This window comes from Erithacus rubecula (assembly GCF_903797595.1).
Source record: "Erithacus rubecula genome assembly, chromosome: 4".
Classification (NCBI taxonomy): Eukaryota; Metazoa; Chordata; class Aves; order Passeriformes; family Muscicapidae; genus Erithacus; species Erithacus rubecula.
In genome coordinates, this window is record NC_136686.1 from 3,056,101 (window position 1) to 3,075,447 (window position 19,347).

At 38.9% G+C, this 19,347-nt stretch overlaps 1 protein-coding gene across 6 annotated transcripts in view; it reads right to left on the minus strand.

The window, feature by feature from the left end:
• The window catches only part of ERC1 (ELKS/RAB6-interacting/CAST family member 1), a 256,843-nt gene that overhangs the window by 20,010 nt on the left and 217,486 nt on the right, over nt 1-19,347 (minus strand). For 4 of the 6 annotated variants that reach the window (XM_079303739.1, XM_079303738.1, XM_079303740.1 and 1 more), the window contains one exon: nt 5,158-5,259. In XM_079303739.1, the coding sequence (XP_079159865.1) occupies nt 5,158-5,259 (102 nt within the window). Of the gene's footprint in view, nt 1-3,487; nt 3,555-5,157; nt 5,260-19,347 lie in introns of all 6 variants that reach the window. The other 2 variants (XR_013773970.1, XR_013773971.1) reach the window with 1 other exon arrangement.

The window sequence follows — 19,347 nt, forward strand, 5'->3', positions numbered from 1 at the left end:
CCATATTGAAAATAAATCTACTCAAAAGGCTTATGAGGTCACAGTGTAGTGAGTGACAACACTGAGAACCTCTAAAGTGTGACAGCAGGACAAGCAGCTCTGTACAAATTGTGTCTTGTGGAGAGAGGATCACACTTACGTAGTGAATGAACGCCTGTTTAATTTAAACATGGAACTCACCCTGAAAAACTATTTACTTCACTAAAAGAAATCAGAATCAAATAACATAGGAAAAAAAAAATCAATATTCTCCTCAAACTTCCCAAAGTAGAGACACTTTTAGTGTTGTAGTGATCCCAAGGAAAACTTCACAAAGATTACATTAAGCTTTGTGAGATGAGCCAAATATTTTACTGCAATGACTTAGCCCCTCTTTCCACCACAGACATCACCTCTGAAATCTGAAGTGTTAAAATTTGCAAGTGCCTTCAGTGCTCAACTCACAATGCTTGTTGCTTCTTACTTAAAAATCTCTCAAATATTAAAGAAAAATGTCACAAAGAAGAGTACTTTTGTCTTACAGTATTTTTACAATAATAGGAATTGCCAATACTTTCATCATCTTGAAATATCCCCATTTTTATGCACTCCAGTTCCACACTAGCTCTTTGACCATTCCCCTGTCTCTCCAATAAACATAATAATTATTCTCAATTAATGAATGTGTGAGTGGATGAAGCAGATTTCTGAACCACACCCACACTTTCTCCCATTTTAGGCAGCACAGCTGTGCTTCACAAGACAACTGGATGAATTTAGCAGCTTGGGAAACCTTTGTATGGAAGCTTTGCTGTTCCTTCCCCCACCTAATCTGGCACAGATTTACAAGAAGATATACCCACATACACACCTGTCCTTTTGCATGTATTAGATCTCTTAAGGTGTAAATTTATATTATTGTTGATAAAAGTTAGTAAAACTAATTAAATCATTGGCCAGGGCACTTCAGCATTTGAGAAAGACCAAAGAGCATCCTCAGGTGAAGGCACACTGGAATTGACTTGGATGTAGAGGAGGATAGAGCTCCATCTGGGGAATAAAAGGAGTCATAAGAAATTCAGACAGCAAGAAAACAAGCCTAGAGAAAAATGCTAGGAAAGACTATTTCAGGATGAAAGATGGTATTTACATTGAACTATAAACTGCAATGTAAACTACCATCCTCAGAAATTACAGACAGGGTGCACATGTTTATGAACAGTGCTCCATTTCAGAGGAGCTCTATCTGAAAATGCTGTCATGTATAGACTTGGCACAATTAAATACTAAATTCAGTCAGTTCCAGAATGCTAGAGGGGAAAAATCTTAAGACCTAAAGCATAAAAATAAAATAATGTAGTTACCTATTGTATATAGTTTTTTGGTCTCCATTTAACCTTCAGTATTGACTGGAGGTGATTGTATACACAGACCTGAAGGAACTTTAAAGCAAATGTATTGCCAAGTCCCATGCTATTAGCTACATTTTATCATTGTAATACATAAATTTAATTTAGCACATGGAGGTTCAGGACTCTGTAACTTACATCATCTTAGCTTTTACAAAGAGAATAAGGACTTTTTTTTTTTTTTTTTTTTAAATGAACATGGAATAGCACAGTAAAAACATGTACTCTGTTGGGAATAACTGGCTTGGGAAGCATTCATCACCTTTATACTTTCCCTGCTGATGTATGCACGACAATCTTGAGGCTGACAAGTTTCCCTGATGAGATGTGTGGAAGGCAAGCCTGCTGGCTGACTCATTATTTTGACTGGGAGACTCTGTAACAGCTTTCCTGAGGAAAGTGCCTCAAACTGGAGAGATAAGCTGTATTTAATGTCAACCACTCATTAATTCAGAAAACTATGAAAAACCATACTCTTAGCACAGTTGGATTCTTAAATGCATCAGCACATGGGAGAGGAAAGAGATCTCTCAGTGTTTTCTACACAAACTCCATGTCTGCTCCAGAAGGGAAATCAGAATATTCCTACCTTCACAGTCAGTGTCCTCTTCATCATTTACTTACCTCATCTCCCCTGTTTAATTTCAGTGCTTCAGCTGATCTTTACAAGCATTATCTCTAAAACTTTTAACAACATACACGAGGGCACAACCATTGCAAGAGTGGTGATTTAAAAAGAATGTGAAATCAACAGCGAGTGGAAATTAATGAAGCACTTTTATCAATTTGTCCACTAAAGAGATTTTCTCAGTTCAAACCGCAAGGCATGAAATTCAAGTTTGACACTGCCACAGCTGGATTAAATTTTTCAGATGGTTGGCTTGAAAAGAGGGATTTGATCCATACAGTCAGGCTGTAAGTCTGTAGTTAATTGAGCAAGTGCAAGAGATGAGAGTGCCTTCTTCTCTCATGAATGTTTTACAAATCTAATACAAAGCAATAATTTTCAGAAATGCATGGACCCAAGATTTCCACAGAAATTTTCAGTTCTCTTCCAAATAACTATGAAAAAATCAAATTCTTAGAAAAAAGTGCACAGAAACTCATGTGCAATAGTTTTTTCTTAAAAGGATAAGTAAAGAAGAAAAAGGTTTCATAGAGATTTTTAAAATACTGTCATCAGTCCTTTAAAATACTTCAACTATTTCAGAGAAATGTATTCTGCTTTAAAACTGCTACTCCAAGGCATAAGTGAATTCTATGTACTGTAGTGGACTAATCAGTATTTGACTCCTGGCCAGCTAGAGGTTTTTTTTTGCTAAAGAACAGGCGTGAGGAGAAAGGCTCTGTCCTCTGTACTGTCTTCCCTTTTGGAAACGAGAGTTGTTGTGGGGACAATTTGACAGCAGAAAAAAAAAATTGTGGACATGGACACAGAGAAACAAAATGCACTTCAAATGAAAAACAGCTCCAACTTCTCCTCCATTGTTTTGAAAGAATGAGGGAGATGGAACGGAGAGAGGAAGGTTAAGGGGATATACCTCTTTGCCTTCACATTTATAGATAATTCATACCCCTAGTCCATCTAGAGAATCCTGTATCGTGAGTTGTTAAATCTCTGTGACTAGCAAGGTCAGTGTGCATGGCAGCAATCTTGGCAGCAGATCTCAGCATGCTTAAAACCTTCAGGAGGAACATTATCTTCAGGAGGAACATTATCTCTGAGCAAATTCTTTACAAACCAGAATTGAAAAAGCACACACAGGTTTGGCTAGGGTGCAAACTGCTTTGAAAAAGAATCTGAAAACATTTCCTCCATGAAGTCAATGATAAATGATAGGAAAGACATTTCCTGCTCTTGTACTTGCACAGAAACTCAATTACATGCCCTGGAAAGTTCTCCCCACAACATGGTGAAACAATGGTAGGATGATGAGAAGAAGAAAATCACAAACTGCACATAACCACAGGAGAAACACCCTCATGCAGAGACATGGAAGCAATGGGAAAGGAGCACAGCCAGGTTTTACAAAGCACAGGAGCAAGGTGTGGGAGTGACTGCTGGAAACTTTTCTATTGGCAGGAGAGGTTGTTCTCACCGTTCTGAACAAAATGGCTGAGCTAAGAGCATCTGACTGGTTATGCCCAAATACCCTCCTCCTCATCCTAGAGGTGCACAGGTGGCAATGGGAGGAAAGCCCCAGGGCAGCATGGGAATGAAATAAAGAGTTGGTTAGTATTTAAAGCACATATGTAAGTACAAACAGTAGTACAAAGTAAGTACAAAAGTACAAAGTGTTTCAATCCCTTATGTGGTATTTGAGCTACCTTGAGCTACAGCTTTCTTTGCTCCCTTGTAGGCTTTGTCAGCATTCAAAATTTGCAAAGGGGAAGTGCAATCAGAGCCCCCTCCCACTCCTTCTCTTCCCTATTGTCCTTCCCTGCGGGGTCTTTGCAAGAATTTCTGTAAATGTCTATATTTTATTTTGCTTTTACATGTTATCTTTTCATTTCATCTGTGAATGCTATGCTGCATTCATTTGCTAGCATGTACTAAAGTTACATGCTGGAAATGGGTTCAGCTCTCTGTAGACTTCAGTGTAGAAACAACAGATACTCTAACATTTGTGGCAAATTAAGACCAGGAAATCAATTTAATTTTCAGTATTAAAAATTTCACTCTCCTGAAAAAGGAGAGTGAAACATCAGCATCTTCCAAAAACACTGCAGAAAATTCCAGCCAGTCAATGAGTGGAGGAAGGTATTAAATTAAGACACAAAGGCAAGTGCCCTTGAAAATGAGATTTTTTTCTGATTGTTTCTTTGTATACACTCCTTCTTACACATGAAAGGAGATTTTCCAAGACCTATTTCTGCAGGGTGAATAAGTAATTGGCTTTTGCTATTTTCCTCTTGTACCTTACTCATTATTTCTGTGTATCACCAGGCTGGCACTTAAAGGACTAGAGTGAGATGCTTCCCTTCAGATCTCACCAATTTCTGCATGAGTCAGAGGGCAAAGACAAGCATCCCTTCACCCCGTAGAGGCAGTGATTAATGATGGCTAATATTTTAATTAAACTGCAGTGGATGAGATTACAACATGGGATGTGCAATTATGCTGGCATTGTCTGTGCTACCCAAGGGATGCTTAATCTCTCTAATAGTTATCAAGCACACGGCTGTGCTTTGTAAGTGCCACAGGAGGCTCCTGACTGCTGTGGAGATGGTAAATTGATTTTCCTTCAGTTCACGGCCCATTGAGTTTGTGAGGGAGCAGTCTGTGCTCATTTGGCACTGAGGCTGGGATTTCCTCGTGGGAAATGAAAGGAACTGCTCATATGCAATCCACAGATCAGAAAGCTGATCCTGGAGCACGATTTCCTGCTACTGAAGACAAGAAACAGTCCTGGACACTCCACATGCTCAAGCAGCAAACCTGAGCTACTAAAATCTGAATATGTCACAGAGGACTCGAGTCTCTCATTTTAGGAGAGTGAAGTTTTTGTTTCTTTTCCCTCCTCCTCTCCAGCCACCTCACAACAGCTTGGTACCAGGAACTTTCACATTTCACAAGGTTCATTCACATTTTAGGAGCTTCACACAAAGCCAACACAACAGCAACATCCAGTTCTGGTTTATAACTGCATTCTGGAATGTTACTTTTGTTCTAAGATACTGCAAGCATGTCAGGGAAAACTACTTATGACACAAAATCACCAGCCCTCACAGCAAAAATTAGTTTAAAAACAAAAGAGAGAGACATTACCTGGTCAGGGGAGGGCTTGTGGTTGGTTTGGTTGGAATGGGATGAGGATTTGAGGTGGTCATCCTCATAGTTGTCAGCCATCAGCTTCATACGGTTCTGAGTCTATAAAAAAAAGCAAGAAAAAAGAATCTCAGTCTATTAATGTTATCACAGGGACTAAAGGAAACAGAGTATTTATACAACTGCATGTTCAAAATCCATACATGGAAAAAAACAAGACATCAGTTGGTAAAAACTTTGGAGACACATTCCAGCCTGTTCCCTTTAAGGCTAAGTTAGTTTTGCAATTCAGTGGATCATCTGACTTGTGCCTACTAAAACTTGTGCTGTACAAGAAATTAATTTCTTCCTATAGATTCTTGGGATTATGGTTCAAACACCAACTTGGAGAATAATTCAATGAAAACATGAGTTAGGTGTCCCTAAGTCAACTAAGAAATCCTCAATGAAGCCCTCAGGAAGCAGTCAGTTTTAAAAAACCAAGTAAACAAGCTAAAAATAGGTTATTGCTTAAGAAGTCCATCCAGTTTCAATATGCAAATCAGTTTTCAATTGATATATCAAACAACATAAAAATCCTGAGACTGGTCAGAAAAATGTGAATTATACAAAAGGCATCCTGTCAGGAAATTTAAATGTTAATAAATAGATATTGGGGAAGAAAACATGTCATAATGAAGGCTTATAAAATTAAAACCTGGACACAGTCAAGTAAAGAATTAGCAAAGTATGAAACAAGTTTCTTTGTTTTTCTTCAACTTCTTAGGAAATTTCAAGTTCCAGAGGAGACAGGATTTTTAAAAAGACACAATAGAACATGAATTATCTAAGAATAAATGGAATACCTGACTTGAACAACACCATTCTAGGTAAGCAATTATAAAAAACATTAAAATACATTACCTGGCTGTGTCTGCAAAGGAGAGTGTTAGTGAGATAAAGCCCCTTGAACAGACTACCCTGAAATGAGGCCCCTGAGCACCTACAAACACACAAATAAGGAAACAAGGGCACCTGGCAGGATGTCCCAGTTCCCCAGCAGGGCTCACAAAGGCCATTCAGGCAGCAGTGACACTCTGTGGGCAGCCAGGAGAGCTGGGTGAGGGCTTTTCAAAACAAGAGCTGCCTCCCTTGGCATTCTTTGGGTGCAGGGTCATTGGGAACTCACACATGGAGCAGCCCCAGAACTGACTGATGGCATTTCTCCTCCCAGCTCAGAAGCTCAGCTTTGAGCTTTGTGAAATCCTTGTAGTCTAAGGAAATCAAAAGACTACCCTGACTTACCTTAGATAGGATACAGACTAAATTATCTACAGCTAGACATATGAAATCATCAGACATGCACTAAAATTAAATATCTTAAATGAAAGCTCAAAGATCATAGAAATTCCAGCTGTTGATTCAAGCTCTTCATAACTCTATGGTTTCTCACTGAAAAGTTTAATGAGCATCTCGAGGCCAGAGAATGCAGATTCTGCTTGTCTCTATTCAGACCATGAGACAGAAGGTCCAGGGTTTGAATCTGGATTTGATTTTATTTTGGAATAATTTAACAAAGCTAATAGTAAATTGAGCTTAAGCAATAAGCAATTTAATAATGCAAAATTTTATATTGTTTGCTCTACTTTGTCAAGCAAGTTCTGAATTCCAAGTCTGACTCATCATTCATAAATCACTACTTGAAACATGCTACATTAATCCTTAAACAACCAGTTTATTGTCACAGCACTTTCTTAATATTTATTGTATTTATAGTTAAGGTTGTCTCTTCAACAGTTTCTTCTTTGCAATGAGAGCAATTGAGTTTAAACCATTTCACATTTCCTTGGAAATTTATTGCTTTGATAATAAATAATAAATTCTTACATGACTTTCAGTGTGTGTGTGTAGAAAATCTATTGAGACCCAGATGTTTAGCAGAATGCTGGTGTAGCACACTCAACTTCCCTCAGAGAAAACACAGCTCTTCTCAGAGAGAGGCAACATGTCTTATGTAAAAAAAAAACAACAACCCAAACAAACTATCTTAGCTGGTAAAAGAAGAGAAGAATATAAACATTGTAGAGAATCACAGAGTGGGTGAGGCTGGAAGGGACCACAGTGATCATCTGCTCCCACCTCCCTGCTCAAGCAGGGCCATCCCAGAGCACAGGATTGCCTCCAGAGGGTTCTGGAATATCCCCAGTGAGGGAGACTCCAAACCCTCTCTGGACAATCTGCTCCAGTGCATGGTCACTGCACAGGAGAGAAGTTCAGGTGAACTTCTGTGCATCACTTTCTGCCCATTGGCCCCATCCTCTGCCACCCTTCCTGCAGATTCTGATATTGGTAAGATCCCCTCTCATTTGTCTCTCCTTGAGGCTGAACAGGCCCAGCTCCCTCAGCCTGTCCTTGTAAAAGAGATGCTCCAGTCCTTTCCTTATCTTTGTCACTCTCCACTGGACCCACTCCAGGAGCTCTGTGTCCCTCCTGTCCTCAGGAGCCCAGAACTGGACACAGCACTCCAGGTGCTGAACAGAGGAGCAGGATCACCTCCATCCTGCTGGCAGTGCTCTTCCTAATGCACCCCAGGATACCACTGGCCTTCCTGCTTTCCAGGACACACTCCTGGCTCATGGACAGCGTGTTGTCCACCAGGTCCTTCTCCTCAGAGCAGCTATCCAGCAGTTTGGCCTCACACCTTACCTCTGTCAAGCCTGGCTATGCCCCTGTCCCACTTGAAATCTAGTTCAAAACCCTCCCAATGAGCCCTGCTGAGTCCTGAGCTAAGATCCCTTTTCCCTTCTGATACAAGTGGGCCCATCTGCTGCAGGCAGCAGTGCTGTATAAACTGACCCACAATCAAAAACCACAGAATGCTGCTGTTTACACCAGTCCTGACCCCAGGTGTTCATCTGCATGACTTTCCTGTTTCTTGCTCCATCATTCCCTGCAACTGGCAGCACAGAAAGAGAACACAGCTTGTGCTCCAGATCCCTTGGCCTGTTTTCCCCAGGCTCCCCTCCTCATTGTCCTTATCCTTTTTGCTGGGACTTTGTTGCTGCCCTCTCAGAAAAGTGTAAGAGGGTAACAATCAGTGGGCTGTACCAGGCTGGGCAGTTTCTTGATGATGTCCCTTACCCATGCCTCAGGGAAGCCACACACCTGCCACTGGGTTGGGTCTGGTCAGCAAAAAGCAGAGTCCCTCAGAAATTGCAGAGGTTGTGTGCTTCTGTCACTTAAATTCAAATAGAACAACAAATTATTAATATTTGGCAGCTGGTATTAAGAAGTGGCTGATGGAACTGGGCTGATTTAGCCTGAAAAAGAGGAAGCTCTTTTTAATTATTTGATAGAAGGGAATATAGGACATGAAGCCATTGGAGGGGATAGGACAGGATATGACAAATGTAAAATGGAACCAGAAAATTCTGACTAGAGATCAGGAAAATTATTTTCATAATGAGGTGCATCAAATGCCAGACCAGGCTGCCAAGAGACTGTGGCATCTCCATCCTTGAAGACACAGAAAATGCAGCAGGACAAGTCTTTGAGCAAGGTGCTCCAATTAGTGATGTTCTCAGCAGGTGGCCAGACACAGAGGTCTACTCCAACCTATAATAAGCTGCAATTCTTATTATTTGGAATTTTCATCAGATCATTTGAGATTTCAAAGCTCAGCTTTTCAGAAGAAGCACAAGGTAAGTTCCAAAGTCCCTCCTACTTGCCAAATATGGTTGAGCTGCTTAGGTCCATTACAGCCCTTTCAACATTTAAACCCAGAACAACCTCTGCAGTGTCCTGATGATGACAAGCCTATGGGATCAGTTCACCTAGAAGGATATTTTCTATGGTCCCCCTTTAATTCAACCTGAGCTCCCACTGCAGCTGCTGTTCATTTAAGTGTGCATGTTTGTGACAAGTCTTGGCAAGAAAATGTCAAAACCAGCACTGTGATTCCATTAAAGGCCACAATTTATGCATATATCGTTGGAATTAGGCAAAAATCAAAATATGGAAGAAAAGCAGCTCATTTCCTGATGAATACTGCTAAGAATTATTTTCCAACATTTAAAGTTCAAGCAGTGTTGCAAAATAAAATATATAATATTAGAATATTTTTCAATTCTTTTTATATATAAAAAGCTTCTGCTTAGGACTGGACTACTACTGACAAACTCTTGCTTAGAAATTTTAAAAATAACTCTAAGTACATGAACTGAGTTTCTCTCCTATTGCTCCTCCACAGAAAAAAAAAAAAAAAGTCCAAAAAGGATGGAAATTTCTAGAGCAAATGGCTGCTGTAATGATTTAAAAACAAACCGTTTACTTTTCTGTGGGGAACCACTCCAACATCCTGCAGTCCTGAGCTGGTTTGTCATGGTGCTATTATACAATCCTCTCCCACCTCATGAGGTTATGGCTCAGATCCTAGGGCAAGCATTTCTACATCACTGTAAAAAGTATGAACAACAAAGTGGTTTAACCACGGGGTCCTGTGAGAAAATAAATGAGCAGCGCAGACAAATCAGTTGTGTCAGGAGTGCTTTTGTCTAAAACCTCCAGAGCTGTAAGCAGAACTAGCAATGATAGGAACTGGATGTCAGATTCCAATTTTGCTCATGAAAAATACCATGTGCCCTGACAGGTACCTTCTTCATGAATGTGCAGAAAAAATGCTGGAATGAAGAACAGTGGATAAAAATCCAAACCCAACAGGTTTTGTGATTTTTTTTTTTCCAGAAGGTAACTTCATTTCACTTTTTTTTTTTTTGGACAGATTTCATAAATCTCCTGGCCCTCCAATTATACCTTCCCCAAAGCCCCCACAGCTTGTCAAAGCCTTTAACCATGCTCTTCTTTTCTTCCAATAGTCACCATGCAAAAGAACAGTCCCAAACCCTTCAGACTGGTGTAAATTCTCAAAATTACTCAAGAGCCACCACAAACTCTCCAGCTCCTAACTGAAAGCCAGGAATGAGTGTGGAGGCCTTGGCTCTGCAGACCAGAGTCTATGAACTGCAGGTCTAAAGCTCACCATCTGCAAGGGTACTGCATTCAAAAATCCTCAACTTCCCCATGTCATATATTAGACTTTACTCAGATTTCTCCCCGCTCCCTTTTTTTGCACCCCAGAACTTCTGCAATTATCCTTTTGCCCCTTTGATACATTTATTGTTAATGCCTTTTTTACTTCCTGTCATTATTTAAGTCTTTCTTCTTCTCCACCTCTTGCTACAGCAGGCAGTTATATTAAAAGAAAAAAGCACCAGGAGAAAATATCAAATAAACCTGTTTTAACCATGAATGTGAACAATCATCATCATAACTTCTTAAAACATGCTCTCTTTGATTGTTTCATGGTCCTGCCATGATTTCACTGTACTTCCATTGGTTTTTTTTTTCCCTGGGTACCACACTTGTGCCTGTATTCTACCATCATTAAATGTTTGGTTAAACAAGGAAATCACCACAGTAAACTGTTTCTAACATAACCAGCACCTGAGAACTCTCACTGCAAACTGCACATGTACACTATTTTACCTGCCAAAACTACAGCCATAGTTAAGTTTAAAGAATCACTCAGTTCCTCGTTCATGGAGGTTTTGCTTCAAAGCACTCTCTCACCTGCAGGTTTCTAAAAGTAAATTACTTTATGTTCACTGATGTTCACTGCAGGCCACACTGGTAGCTTGCTCGTGCACCTCAACATTAAAGACCAAATTAATAGATTTTATCACAGTTAAATTAAGACATGAGAAAAACCAGAACCGATGCTGATCCCAAAGTTTAGGGCAAAGTCAGAGACAAACTCTACAATACTGCTGGTAAAGCCTAGAGGAGTGCTGTCCATGTCTGACAAACTCTTTATAGTGGAATTCCACATATAAATTTGAAACCCACAGGTTTAACTGCAGACATTGTTTATAATATATTTTACAGAATGTTTTTATTTGAAAGCTTGCATGAAGTTGTATGTTCTAATGAGAGGACATACCTTTCTTAAGCATTTCTGCAGGACAGCTAATGTTCTGGTAACCATTACCCTGGAAAGCTTTTGAAACCACGTTTTATTCATGGGGATCACACATTTCTGTATCTCTAGAGAAGCTCTCCAAGAAACAGCAGATAGTAGATCATGAGCTGTGCATTCTCTCTGTTCATCCAGTCTGCCTCACATGCTCATTGCAGTAACTTCCTCAAAGAGTTTGCAATAAGTCTGTTCCTCCACCATGAAACACAGCATAAACCATGACATCAGTGACTCTTTTCTCATTTTTTGTAGAATATTTGCGTGGGGTAATTTTGGTTTTTCTAACCAGTCTAAACAAGTTTTATTAATCCTTTAATGTAGAGTTTAAAAACCCCACGTTAAGTAAATATTAATATAATGACTGTACTTGTGACAAATGAGTGTGTGGTAGAGGCAGTGTGTCAGTGCACTAAAGGAGTTATCCCATTTTAATCTGAGTTGAATCTTTCACTGGAAGCACATGCAAATGCAACAGATGTTTAGAATGTTTAGAAACATTTTTGTCACTAAAAACATAGAAATATAATAGAAAAACCTTTCTTTGGAAGTATGGGCCGAATTCAGTATCTCTGAGAATTATACACTTGTGAAGGCTTTCAGTTCTTTTCTACTTGTTGGAAACCTGCAGTGAACCATAATCCCTGTTAGTGTCCAGCCAGCTCCCTGCTGGAATCTGGCTGTCAGAAACACAGACAGAATAATTTTTGCTAGTGCTTGTTATTTGAATATGATGCTCTGCATAGCTACCCTGAGTATATCTACACCTACCTTAAATACACTGCCTTGAGTCTATACCTACCTGGAGCATTAGGACTCTGAAAGATTGCTCAACTATTTAATTCTTTGCCCCCTTCCCATTCATGATACTTAATGGAATGGAAGACATTTCTCAAATTTGTGAAGAGATGGCACACTGATGGCTCAGTTGCCATCTTTGTTTGTAATGTTTAAAAGACACATCATCAGTTAGGTTTGGCTTTCCTTTTGGCTGTATTTATGATTAGCAACTGAGATTTCTCCATGAGCAGCAAACCAACATAGATTTTGACTGCACAGACATGAAACCCATTCCTGTTACTATGTTTTTGTACATGCTGGAGCCTGTGCTTTTGTGAGCTCAGCAAACAGCGTGTGCAGATGCTGGGGTTTGTCAAAGCTTGAAGGATTTAACACAGTTTTACCTGAGATGCTGCCTTCTCCATTTGTTGCTGGCAATGTTCCAACAATCCAACAATATTATGTTATAAAGTGAAAGACTTTATCAGTCCAGCTAATTTCTGTGTTTAAAGAGGTCGTTTTCCTGTTTATCTCCCCACATGTGATAATTACTGAGAAGCTTCATCCTGAAGAATTCATACCTCTACAAGCCTTTGAACTAAACTAAAGGAGGCAGATCATCTAGATATGGCATACTCTGTGAGACTTGACATATGTAGACATATGTGGAGGGGATTAAAAATAAACTTGGAACTGGAATTTTCCCTCTACAGGAATGTGTCTCTTGGAACTTAGCTCTTTAGGAGATGAACAAACTAAGCATGGAATTGCCCAGTCACAAAATTTTTTGAAATCTATTGCTCTGATTTCTGTATGAAAAAAAAACAGTGACACACAAAAAAATTCAAATCATATCTGACTTTGGGATTCTTTTTTGTCTTATACCATACAATCATTACAGTATATGTTCCTTTAGCTGTCTTTTACTTTCTTTAGAGATATCTCAATATGTGTTTAAGATCAGTGGTAACAGAACTGTCTTTCTCAATTACTTGTTCCACAAAAGCTGGAACCTGCCCAGTCACAGGTTTGAAAGGAAACTAAAAATAAAAAAATACCTCCTCTCATGGTTAACTACTCAGAAGCAAGACAAGTATGTTATTTTTTTGGTATCTTTCCACTGCATGTAAGTCTTAGGCAGAAATACCATGAAGGTGTGCCTTCCTGTATCTCAAGTTGTCTGAGCAAGTGCTGCACACTCTCACACAACAGAAAACACAAGAAATTATGGCCTGAATTGTTCTGAAGACAGAACAGCAAACAAAATCAGCTGCTATTTCAATTCTTAAGGCAAAGTAAGAGAACTGGTTATGTTCACATTGCAGTTTTGTGCAGATAAAACAAAACCTCTATGTTTAAAATAAGCAGGTATTTTTTGGGTTATAAGCCTGCCCTCTGGTGCAGTTTGTTAGGGCAAATCTGATCTGGATTCCATGTCATGGAAAAGAAGGGTCTTGCTGCAGAAGAGAATGTAAGATCAATTTCTTTAGTGCTGCTACACACCCTTAAAACAGAAAAGACTATTTGATTTAAATTAGCTTAACAACTGTTGTTTTTTGTTAAATTATGCTGCTACATCCACTATCAGAGTATTGTGCCATCTTCACTACTTCTTTGATCAGTAAAGAAGTGATTTCTTTTGCAGGCAGCATGGCTACCCTTAAAGAGCATGTGAGTCCACTTTACTACCCCTTTTATATTGACTAATGAAATCTGCATGGTTTGGATTTGTATTCTCCCTCTTCCAGGCAGGGCCTTCAACCCTGTAACAATCTCTTCCAGCAGCCTGCCTCCCCCGTGGTGTCTCTAGGCAAGAGTCAGCTGGGGCCAGTGTGAAAGTATGTATGTTCTGAACAGCCAGCCATATGTGTGTGCTACAGCCAAACAAAACACAGCACGGCTCAGTTCTCCTGGCCTTCCCCTGTGTGGGAGCTTGACTTTGGGCTCTTTTCACCTCTACCCAGCTGTGGATGTTAATTAAGTTTGTAAATTACAAAATCTTTGAGACTTCTTTGCCTCTGTCAAATTCGGTTGAAAATGGTCAATAAATTGAAAAGTTACTGGTTAAGAACTATAGCACAGCTAAGCAGATGGATGGCACTGTCATTTCAGCTCTTCTTTGGAGTCCAAATGAACACATTTTGTTGGAATTGTAAGATGTAGACTCTCAAGATACCCTTGCACTAAATGCTACACAGAAGTGGAATTTTTTGGTATGTGCCTTTGTTTTGGATTCTGGGAGACTGACCTGCTACAAATGCTCAAGTGATCAGCAGCAAGCAAGCCTCTCATGATTAGCTCATGTGCCTGCTAAATATTTAATAATACAGTTTATTGTCTCTCTAATCTACTTTGATACTCACCACCAAAGACAACTCATTTTAAGAAAAAAGTGAAATGCTATTTCTATAACAATGCAAAAGGAAATACCAGTCTTTGCCATGGTCCTTATCAATCAAACTGTTGAAAACTTCTAACTTCTGTACTTTCCACCTTGCTCATTTTTCCTCTCTCACTGTGTCTTTGTGGCTCCAAACTAAAAATTTAATCTTATGTTTTACAGAATAATACAAAAAGAAGACAAAAAAGCAGTGAGAAAAACAAGTTGAAATGTACTTTGGAACATAAAGTCTTTCTAAAAACTTTTATAGATTGCTAACATCTTTTACACATCAAAATGCAAAATGTATCTCAGGTTATACTAAAGTTGAAATACAGAACAACATTTTATTGATCTTGTGATTACTTTAAATTGTGCAATTTTAAACACTAAGCACTACAGATAAGGTTACTCTTAGAAAATCTTTACAAAATCTGAATGCAAACCCCCTAAATTACCTAAGTTATTTCCTATAGAACAGGCAAATATTCTATCAAATACAGAACAAATTTTGCTTGACATTGTTGATGGGACTCCTGTTTTGTTATGACTATTTGCCTGAAATTTCTCCTTCCCTTTTCACTTCTGCTTCACTCCACACTCTGCTCATCTTACCCTCAACTACCTTACTCTGTCCCCCTTCCCTCTGTTATTCTATTTGGCTCTCCTTTTCAAAATAAATCCACTTGCATATGCTCAACTTCACAAAGCTGTCTGTCTAACACGACCATTTCAGACACTCTGCTTTTGTCTCAGTCTTTCTCCTGGTCTGAAACAAGAACATTTCTCAGCCCAGTGATATCCATGAACCCCAACTGGCAAACCTCATATAGGAATTTACATACAAGATGCATCCTACTGCAAAATCTTAAAAGCTAGTCATGATCCTGTGGCTCAACAAAATCATTTGTATGCCATCTGCTCATGTGTATGTACATACACCTTTTCTAGCTGAAGGGATCTGGAAATCTTCCAATCTTTGTCTATTGTGACTGTGTTGTTACAATAAATATAGTAAAAGCACTCTTTTATCCAGCAATTTTTAATTTTAGAAAGTATATGCCAGTTTTTTGACCACAGACCTTTTATTGTTACATATTTTTATTGTTATATGACTCACCACTTCAAATGCATTTGCCTGCAGCTTCAAAGAGTTGTTAATAGCAAAACCCCCTCCCCCTCTATACATACTGTTCTTGGCAAAAAAAGGAGTTATGTACAGATACAAATTCCTAGATGCTAAAGTGATGTGAGCTGCTCAGTATCATCTCAGCACAGACTGTCTGTGACTGCCCAGAACCCAGCTCTGGGTGTACACACGAATGGATCTGTGTCTACATGATATAAACAGTGTTGATAGCAACTTAAAAAAACCCCACACAATGAAACCTCCAGACTATTTGTGATTGAAATTAATTTTAAAAGCTGTTGCATATAAAGAAAAAGAAACCCAGTATTTTTCTTTTTGTGCCTTGCTTTCATCTTTGAATCCAGGCAAAATCCTGCATGGCAACTGCTGGAGGGAAGAGTTGAAAGGGCACTTCCTTTGACAGCCAGCAGAGCTTTGCTACCCCAAACTAAATACAAATTAAGAAATTTTTCTGTACAGCCAGTTATTAGGTTTGACATGCACCTAGAAGTGCCCTGCCTCACAAACACAGAGACACTGCATTCCTGTCTGTCCACACTGTGTGTGTGTGGTCTGCACACACAGGATTCCACAGGATTCCTGTCCATCCTCAGTGTCCCTGTGCTGGCCCAGAGAGAGGAGTCCTGCCCGAGCACACAGCAGTGTGGATGGGCAGAGGATTCCTGTCCCTCCCTCTGCTCCTGCACACACTACACAGCCAAGGGAACCACAATCAACCAACACTTCTTTTGCTTTTTTCTAGTTATTCCAGCAGGGGTTGATTTTCCCTATTAAATCTGTATCACAGGTTAGGTGGTAAGGTAGGGAAAGTGAAAAAACATTCAGTTTTTCTACTGTATTTGTGCCAAAATTATTCTTACCAAGAATGAAATTCTCTTATTCTCTACAAAATTCATGGCACACTCTGTGTAGAGATGTGCCAGTTTGGCCAGATTTCTCTAAGGTGTCTGCATTCCATTATTCCTGTGTTTTGCCTGCTCTATTCCTAATCTGTTGTCTTTCTGTGATTTACATTATATGATGCCATTACATATGAGTAGAGGCCCACACAATGGGGCCAATAAAGCACTCTGTAAAGCTTAGAAAAAAAATTCTTAGAGAATTCTCTCTGCTACAGGACCACTAAAAGAAAAAGATCTGTGGAACAAGATGAGAAAAAAGGCTGTCATACCTCCAGTGAGTTTTTCTTAACAATCCTTTTACTGCTAAGTCATTAAACTTAAGATAGGTGATTCCACATGTTAAAGAGCACTGACAAAGCAGAGGAAGAAACAGAAAAGAATGAATAGAAGTACAAGAGCAACCTTGACTGATTGATTTGCAATTAGAAGACCTAGGAGGAAACAAGGAAACTCATATTTTTAGGTTCCCTTTATATCACAAACCAGCTTTCTGGCTGACAGTGGAGAAGGACTAGCTGGGTTTGGTAATCAGGAAAGGGGGGAAGAGAAAAATCTTTTTGTAATCTGATAGTGATGAAAAGGTCTAGGAAAATAAGGAATTAGTCTTAGTCTGCACTTCCCAGTCTGCAGATCCTTCCCAGCAAATCTTTGAGTTATTCATTTTTTTAGTGCAGAAGAATATAGCTCTTGGATACCTCCATATGGGATAAAGAAGACACTTGAAAGATGATAGAAGATCTGTGTATATAAGTAAATGTATTTTCCCTCGGGGAAAAATAAAAAGCAGGGAAAAACTAAACTGAGAAGGTACATTCCTTAATACTTCCAGAGAGCAAATAAACTCAAGCAGGCTTCCAAGTTTCAAACAACCTGTGAGTGTGTGTGTGTTCTTAAGGATCACTATATTGCTTTTATTATTTTTTCAACACCATTACTGTCAGCAGTTGGCAGAGGTTTGGGTTGCTAGCTGTAATAAAGGAGGCCAAGCCAAGGCTGCATCTACAGGTGTTTAGGAGATGGAGGGCACACTGGCTTGGTCATCATAAATTATGGCAATGTTTCATGTTAAAATGAAAACAGTGAGAAGAGAAACTTCTGAACTATTAACAAGATTAAGAGTGGTACAATGGTGAAACAGAATGTTAAAAAAATATTAAGTTTCCCATCCCAAACAAAAATTCACTGCAAAACAAGAGATACCTCAGTTGTTCAAACCCTGAGGAAAAACTTGCCTGGAGTCAGCTGTGAGACCTCCCTTTATTTTTTGTTTACTCAGCTACAGGAAATATTTGTATTCACACTAAGACAGACAGACATTGGTGGTAAACAAACAGAAAGAGAACAAAGGACTGGGTTCTGTGACTGTAAAATTGTACTCAAATAAAGAGAACAAAAGCTCTAATAAAATGGCTACCCCTTAATCAGGGCTGTATTCCTCATAAAAGACCACTGCTTCCTCCAGGCACCAGTCCTGGGATGAGAGTTCAACTTATATTTGGGGAGTAGAGCTTTACAAAAGTTGAGAGACTAACATTCACCTATACTGTTGATAATCTAAAATTCTACAACATGTAACACAAAGGTAAATGACTTGCATTTGAAATTGAGGGTACATAATCAGCAAATTTTTCTTATATCCAAATGATAAATTTTTGCTTATGCCAGATAAAATCAGACAGCAATCTTTTGATAGCTGAGTTTGAGACTTATTTTGTTTTCATGCAGTATCTTGGACTAATCTCTAAAATAATTTCTTGCTACTGCAAAGAATCAAGACCCTTGGTAACACACTCAAGGCAAAAAGGGCACACAGGAATGGTGCCTTAATTTTTTAAAAACCTGGATTCTTCAGAATATAACACCATGAATTTAACAGAACTGGGCAATCTGCAGCCACCAGCACCACTCTGTTTGCAGAAGCAATCACAAGTAGCTGATGTCTAATCTCATAAATCTGCATCTCATTTTGACAAACCTGATACACTGTCGTATCAATTTCTACAACTTGGTATGCAAATTAATGAAGGATTAGTATCAAGAAATTAGTCCTAACTGACAGCATCTGAGATTTCCAACTGCAGGATGAAACCTCTGTTTTCCACTGCCTTACCTATTCATTTGTCTGAGATACTGTGAACTAGACTAGGCCCAATCTGACAGTTTCAAAAAGGGAAATTATTTTCAGAATTTAATGAGCTTAATACAGTAGATGAAAAAAAAAGATCTGTAGACTGAGAAACATTTTAGTGTATAAGCTCAAATATACCTGAGATCACTGTTCATCAACTGTTCATCAACAGTTCGTTGTTTGCTGAAGCTCATGCTATGCAGTTAAGACTAAATTTTTTCCATTATCAATTTTTAAGATGGTGGGGATTAAAATTCTCTTTTGCAGACAATGCATTTCTCTCTTTTCAAGGGAAAAACCCCCCCAGTGATTTATTATGTTACTCCCAAAATAACACAGCAAAATCACAAATATGCAATATATTCTATCTTTTAGATCATTAATTTTCATTACATATTCTAGGTGTACAATTCTTTCCATCATTCATTCCTCCTTCAAGTAAAGAACACATCACTAACACATTAAGTCATACAACTGTTAATCTGTAATCTACTTGAAACCTTCTACATATTTAGTTTATGAACCCAATCAGTCACTTCATATCTCTGACCTCACCTTCTCCTTACATGTTTTTGGAACACACCTTGAATCATCTATCACCTCACCAGTTACAGGTCTTACACAAATTAAAACCAATACTAGAGCTGGAAAAGTGCCTTTCAGCTTCCTGCCACTATGTTTTAACTACCAATGTGTGAATTGTTTCTTACAAAAGATGGTTGGTAATGTCACAGGTTTGTTAGGCTTTACATCCAAAGACAAGTAACCACAAATAAAGTTTTACTTTATAGCTTTAGTATGAAACCATTCAGTGTGTTGCATGTTCCCTGAGGAATAACA